The sequence below is a fragment of the Penaeus vannamei genome, chromosome 10 (genome assembly GCF_042767895.1).
Source record: "Penaeus vannamei isolate JL-2024 chromosome 10, ASM4276789v1, whole genome shotgun sequence".
NCBI classification, from domain to species: domain Eukaryota; kingdom Metazoa; phylum Arthropoda; class Malacostraca; order Decapoda; family Penaeidae; genus Penaeus; species Penaeus vannamei.
In genome coordinates this window covers 35,790,761-35,798,260 of record NC_091558.1, presented here as the reverse complement: position 1 = coordinate 35,798,260, position 7,500 = coordinate 35,790,761, and the positions used below count along the sequence as shown (strand labels likewise).

Below are 7,500 nucleotides of genomic sequence, written 5' to 3'. Positions count from 1 at the left end.
TTTTAGTAACTCTGGTTCACTTTGGGCATTTTCAGCTTCCATAATCTGACTGCCTCTTGAATCACTTAGTGCTTTGGGTAATGGTTCTACTTCCAGTCTTTGAGGAGTCTTTAAACCATGTGCTAGGTCAAGATTTGGAGCTGGCAGCACATTCAAACCTGGGAATAAGTTAAGCTCTGAAGGCAAATTTTGCCCTGGACATGCTTTTAGACCTGGTGGAGGATTTAAACCTGGAGGGAGACTCAGTCCTGGTGGTGCTTTTAAACCTGGTGGTACTCTTAGACCTGGTGGATGATTTAAACCTGGAGGAATACTCAGTCCTGGTGGTGTCTTCAGCCCTAGAGGCAAATGAGGACTTGAAGGAAAATCTTGTAGAGCTATATTGCTTTGAGAAGAAAAAGACTGACGAGGTGATGAATGATGCATCAAAGGTTCTTCACAGGAAACTTTCAGACTGGCTAAAGATGGTAAGTCAATCTCATTTTTCCCTGAGAGTAATCTTGTACTCAGTGCATCCCTCAAATCTATTGGCACTCCAGGAGCACTCTCTTCAGAATTGTTATGGAGCATTTTGCCTGTTCCATTTTTGTTGAGAAATTGGTGTGTTGTTATAACACCACTGCCACAAAATTGATTATCCGACTTTGGAGATCCTATAAGTAATGGTATTTTGAAATCAAGAGGCTTTGAAACACTGTCTCCTATAGTCTTCAACTGGGGGTATGTAGTGTCTCCCAAGTTACACTGTGCTAGGCTTGCAAGACTAGGCCCACTACTTGTTTGGTTGGACTGAGCAAGGCTTGAAAGACCTGGGATGCTGCTTTCTAGGTTGGACTGTGCTAGGCTTGAAAGACTAGGACCACTGTCTCTTACATTATACTGTGCTAGGCTATCAAGACTTGGCCCATTATTCTCTAGGCTTGACTGTGCCAAGTTGGACATGATGGGCCCATTGCCTTCTAAATTTGAAAGTGCCAAGCTTGAAAGACTAGTCCCAGTGTTTCCTAAGTTAGATTGTGCTAGGCTAGCAAGACTAGGCCCAACACTTGCTTGACTTGACTGAGCAAGGCTTGAATTACTAGGCCCAGAGTCTCCTAAATTTGACTGAGCTAGACTAGCAAGACTAGGCCCACTGCTTATTTGGCTAGACTGAGCAAAGCTTGGAAGACTTGGCCTAATGCTTTCTTGGCTGGTAAAGCTATTAAGACTGGGACCAAGATCTCCCAGATTGGACTCTGCTAGGCTTGACAAACTAGGCCCAGTGCTTCCTAGGTTGGACTCTACTAAGCTCGAGAGACTAGGCCCACTATTTTTCAAAGCTGATGGCAATACTGTAGGTAAACTGTGACCAGACTGTCCTAAATGAGAATGAGCCTGTAATGACTGACCAGGATCAGTGCTTTTCTGGTGGGACTGAGCAAGAGATGACAAACCCGGATTAGTATTTTCAAGGTATGACTGAGCTAAAGTTGACAAACTAGGGCCAGTACTTTCATGGCTTGGCAAAGGTTGGGGTAAAAAGCTAGGGCTCGGGGTTTCTTCCTTTGACTGAATAAGGAAGGCCAAACTAGGACCAGAATACACAGCAGAACACGAGCTTACTGGAGGAATGGAGAAATTGTATTCTCTTTCTTTTTCTTTTGGAAGCTTGGGGATTGGGATGTTACTACTCGAAAACACAGGTTTATCTACAATACACTTAGAATCTGTTGTAGCATTTTCAAGGTATGACTGAGCTAAATTTGACAAACTATGGCCAGTACTTTCATGGCTTGGTAAAGGTTGCGGTAAAAAGCTGGGGCTCGGGGTTTCTCTCTTTGATTGAACAAGGAAGGCCAAACTAGGACCTGAATACACAGCAGAACACGAGCTTACTGGAGGAATGGAGAAATTGTATTCTCTTTCTCTTTCTTTTGGTAGCTTGGGGATTGGGTCGCCCCTGCTCGAAGAGACAGGTTTATCTGCAACACACTTAAAATCTGTTGTACTGTTCGCCTTCAATATAAGTGGAGGAATCTCTAATGGCAATACATCCTCCTGAGGACAGTCCCCCGAGTTACCTGAAGTCTGTTGTCTAGGAGCACTTGTACTAGATGTGTTTTCGTAATCACTTTCCATTTCCATGTCACAGTAATCTGTTATGATATCTTGACTATCCTCACTCAGATCTTGGCTTGACTCCCCTATATCATGACTATCCATGCTGTTTGTGACAGCTGAGTCGGCACTGCACTGACTCACATTTCGGGGGCGTGCATCACTCAGCACCACATTCTGCTTTCGCTTGTCTGTTCCACGCTTCTTCACAATTTCGATGTGCCACTCCTTGATCAGGCGCTTCACTGGCAAGCGTTCACAAGTGCACTTCCCAAATACAAGTGCTGATTCATAGCAATAAGCATCTGGCAAGTCATACTGAATACCAATATAATCACCTTACCTCATGAAAATCACAGTAGAATCATAATTATGAAAAGAAGAAAAAATTCAGGTTAGAAAATAGTTGGATATATGAATGACAAAATAAATGAAAATAAACACAAACTCTGAATAAAAATGCAATGTATGTAAAAAAACAGAAATACAGAAACAATTAGAAAGGAACAATAAATTGTAACACTTCCTCTCTGACTATCCATCCAAACCAGATACAATGTCTGATGAGGAGATTAATATGACTCAAATCTGTGGCAATACACAACAAATACAAGTAAATTTTGGGTTAAATCTCCTACTTGCTCTCCTGATGAACAGATTCATATATGCATTACATATTTGCCTTAAAAAAATCTGCAATTACTGAAGACAAATTTGTTATTTGTGCTCTACCAAGAAAGCCATACAACAGATATTGATTTAGAAAAATATTCTAAACGCAAGGAAATATATGAGATTATAAATCTAATTGTTCTCCGTGATAATTTCAATATATACATCTCTTCTGTGCAAATGAAATTATGAAACCAATGATTTATCAAAACTATGTAATGATCACTTTATCAGGAGTAACATTCTTAATGTTGTCCACTCTTAATGTAAATTGCAAGATATCTGAACAGTCAAAACCAAAGGGATAATTACTACATTTAAGCATATCAATACTAGGAAAGGTACCTACCTTGTCTACTTTCATATCTTCTGTCGGGTAACTGTCTGTATCCCCTTTGAATAAGAGCACTAATGGACGAATTCAGGTCATTATTGTTTGCATGCAGCATCTCTATCATCTCCTCCCTTGTAACCTGATGTCCAAACATGCTGCCAAGTTCTTCAACAGCAGCTTCCATTTGACCCTGTTTAATGAATGGATCAGCTGTCATCTTCTTGAATTTTAAATTTCATGAGACTATAACGATACTGTGTTTTGAAAGTTGCTGGAAGAAAATCACTTCCTTTTGTTTTAACCCCATGCTGTTGGGGATGGTATTTGCATACATAGTTTTATGATTTTCAATAAATGTATTATCCATGTCCACTGTGACTTTGGTTCATCAATTGATTTTATACATAGATGGTTCCACAACCTGTTTACTATTTTTCTTGATTTTTGGAGAGAAAAAAAATCTATTGCTGTTAGCATTATTAAAAGGAATGAAATAATCATCATGTCACTAATAATAATAATCATCAATATCAACTGCATTTATTAACCCTTATCTTTTAACTCAAAGAGTGATGAAAGTAAGGGTCACACAGACCTACTTAATGACTGCTTGGTGTCTAAGCAATTGTGGAGCCATCTATATGTACACTAAAGAAGAAGAAGAAGAAGAAGAAGAAGAAGAAGAAGAAGAAGAAGAAGAAGAAGAAGAAGAAGAAGAAGAAGAAGAAGAAGAAGAAGAAGAAGAAGAAGAAGAAGAAGAAGAAGAAGAAGAAGAAGAAGAAGAAGAAGAAGAAGAAGAAGAAGAAGAAGAAGAAGAAGAAGAAGAAGAAGAAGAAGAAGAAGAAGAAGAAGAAGAAGAAGAAGAAGAAGAAGAAGAAGAAGAAGAAGAAGAAGAAGAAGAAGAAGAAGAAAGACGAAAAAGAAGGAGTGGAAGAAGAAGGAGAAGAAGAAGAAGAAGAAGAAGAAGAAGAAGAAGAAGAAGAAGAAGAAGAAGAAGAAGAACAACAACAACAACAACAAGAACAACAACAAGAACAACAACAAGAAAAATTCCCAGCAGGTTTGGGTTAAATAAATACCCAATTAATATACAGAGGAAATGACAGACTATAATGCTAATAAACAGTACTAATATTTAATCTATACCTGAGTATTTGCGAATCTGATTACCTAATCAAAATCCTTTCCCGATATATAGTAATGTAAGTGTTAATACTTCCTCATATTTAGTGTTTGTAAAGAAACACTGAGTTTAGCTCCTATAGTCCTATTGTGGTACTCTGGTTTAAGTACGGACAAAACCACAAGTCCTTTAGTGTAAATATACGGAACATGTGATAACAAGGATTTTTGCTTCTCATCTTTTGGCAGTGTGTGTGAATGTAACTAATATATCAAATTGTGGTGTGAGAATTAACAAGACACGAATATAAAATGATTCAAAGCAGAGATTACGATAATTGTGCCAGTCATGCAAGGTGCCTGACACTGCATGGAAATCAAAAACATTTCTTCTTTCAGCATTTGCTTTTCAATTCTATTGCATGGCTCACAACAATCAATGAATCTACTCTGCTTAGAGTAAACACATCAGTTATGTAACCCAAAACTACTTTTTCATATTTCCTAAAAAAACATAAAAAAACATTTGCTAAAGAAAATTCTTGAAAGTTCCTTGTTTCAGGATCTTACTTCAATATCATAATACTTATCCATTTTTTTTTTTTTTTTTTTTTAATGCTTCAGTAATTGGGCTATATATGTAGCCTATTACAAACAAAGATAATGAGTAAGAGGGACTGAAAAATAACAGGTATGGCTATAGCCATCATGATGTATTTAGGTTTTATGTCATATGGTGTCATGTTCTGCTGTACCGAGCAAACCCAGCCAGAAAGTTTTATCAGTTGAGTAATGATTACATCACAGACAATTCTGGTCCTGTCATGATAGGGTTAAAACTCCAATATAGCTTCTTCCCCAACACTCTTGTATGTGTGATGTGAATCCCTTACTGCTAAGTCTGGTTACTGTGGAGACCCATGATCAAACTTTGTTTCCCTCTTAACCAAGTTATCCTGTAACAGTGAATGTATAACTTGACAGAGGTGACTCTCTTGTTTGGAATTTCTCACATATGAAAGGCTCCTTCACACCAGTTAACATTCAGCATTCCAGCTGGAGGGATGAGCTCCTGGGAGCATTGGGTAAACAGAATTTAAACAAAAATTCTATAGAAGTTATGGTTGCTACACTAGTATAAATAATATGCAAATGCAATACCATAGGCATAGGAAGGTATCTTAAAGTGGGGGGCAAAGGAAGTTTTACAGAATATAGCCAAAGGTCCTGGGGCTGCAGTGTCCTGGTGGGGGACCATGGGGCAAAGCTTCAGGATTTTAGGAGTTTTAAAGAGATAAACTAATCAATTTCTCTACCAAAACCTCTGACATTTTTATTCAGATAATACTTGACATGATGGTTATTTCATTTTGAACACCAGACTCAGTTGTAGCTGCCCTCTCAATTGCAGGGGGTCAATGTTCTCAACAATTGGTAACTAAGGAATTGCACTGCTTGTTTGTTTACAAAGAATGTCCTCAAAACTTGAGTGGGGGGGTGGTTTCCCCTCTTGTCCTCCTTTTCCTTACCTATGAATACTGGAAGCTTAACCATAAAAGATGTGGCCTTCTGAACTTATTGCTGATGAGTGCTTCACACACTATACTGCACCATTTACAGGGCACTGTGTGCAGTCTAGCGTTCAAGAGAAAAGTAAAAAAACACTAGAAGCTTGCATTTTCCCCTTTCTATGATTTGGTTGCAGCATTGAATTTTCAGCAAATGAGACTAATAAGGGAACTTAGGCTTATTTTTGAATCGTGGCCATACTAGTGAACAACTGTTTGGCAAACCTAACACAGAGCAGGCTTGACATATGTGGCATAGGTGCATATACCATCCAAGAAAAATCCAGTCAGGATATAGCCTATATGCATATACCACCCATTGGCAACTAGTTAATGGGAAGAAAGGAACACTGTACCTAAGAGGTGGCATAGTTCAGTGGTAGAGCACTGGTTTTGCTATTGCAAGAGCCTGGGCAGGGGTGCACAAATCAGATATTGCCATGGAAACCCATTGGGCTACCATGGCATCCACATTTGGTAGCCCAACATTGGATCTAGCAGTCTAACATGTAAAAGAGAAAAATAAAAGAGAACATTTAATTGAGGACTATGTGATAAGTTTTATTTCTTTTTCATGGTGACAAGACATGGAATGATAAAGAGTTAATATTGGTGGCACAAGAATGCAGCAATGATGTCTTCTGTGGTAGCCAAACAGAATATCATATATGTGGGGCTACCAATTTGTGCACCCCCTGTTGGATTTCTGCCCAATCAGTGAGTAAGTGCTAGGGACAAAGGAAGGGCAGAAAGGAACGGGCCACGCAACTGTATCCTCCAGTGGTTTAATACGCATGCTCCCCTATCAACATGTCCACTTGGATATAAGACCCTCCTTGTTTTTTTCTTCTTCTTCTTCTTCTTCTTCTATATCTAAGCAAACATTCCAAACTTGCTCCATGCATTAGATGAGTTCACAACCATATTATGAAACACAAAAATAATTTTGTTTGCCTTGTAATGAATTTGTAAGCATTATAACTTCACATTCTTTTTGGATCCTTTGGAGGGATGATGTATACGTCATGGCAATTACTCATTGCTGTCCATGTGAAGTTTTCCTCAAAAATATGTTAATTGTAGAGATAGGTGAAGTGTCATTCTGTCAAGGTTAGCTGCTGATTAGCAATTTCTATCAACCTGAATAGCTTTCACCTACCAGTTATCATTCAACAGCTAGGCTGATTTGTGCCATAAAAAAAAGAAAATTAAGAAAAAAAAAGAAAAAGACAAAGAAAAAAAAAAAAATGTTGACATTATCGGATTGTCATGTCTTCACATATGATACTTTCAAACATCCCTCCAGACACTGATAGTGCCACTGCACTGTTGCCAAAGGTTTGCCTACAGCCCTGTTTTTAATAATCATACTCAAGCTGATGAACTAACTTTATTGTTGAACTATTCAAACATAATCAATCATCTTTATACTGATATCACATTATGCAAAAGCAATAAATATCAGCTGTCTATAATCTTATGATTACAAATCAAATGAGGACATATTATAAATAAGCAGAAAACAAGTATGCAATTAGCAACTTGCATCCTCCTTTTTCCTTCCTCTGCATAATAAAGGATGTTAAGCTTCTTGTAACAAGATTTTGCTTCGATAGATTTAAAAGATGGACAATCTTGAAACGTCTAAACATCAGTAAACTTCAAGGAAATCTTATGCTCATTGGACAGACATCTAAAGACGAAGGT

The 7,500-nt window shown here is 38.1% G+C and overlaps 1 protein-coding gene across 15 annotated transcripts in view; it reads right to left on the bottom strand.

Annotated features, from left to right (window-relative positions):
* Positions 1–7,500, bottom strand: part of LOC113814381 (serine-rich adhesin for platelets) — a 16,318-nt gene that overhangs the window by 2,274 nt on the left and 6,544 nt on the right. For 9 of the 15 annotated variants that reach the window (XM_027366432.2, XM_070126544.1, XM_027366431.2 and 6 more), the window contains 2 exons: positions 3,119–3,293; positions 1–2,435 (listed from right to left, as the gene is read on the bottom strand). The exon at positions 1–2,435 is cut by the window's left edge and continues 2,274 nt beyond it. In XM_027366432.2, the coding sequence (XP_027222233.2) occupies positions 1–2,435; positions 3,119–3,293 (2,610 nt within the window). Of the gene's footprint in view, positions 2,436–3,118; positions 3,294–7,170 lie in introns of those variants that run through there. The other 6 variants (XR_011398785.1, XR_011398786.1, XR_003476470.2 and 3 more) reach the window with 1 other exon arrangement.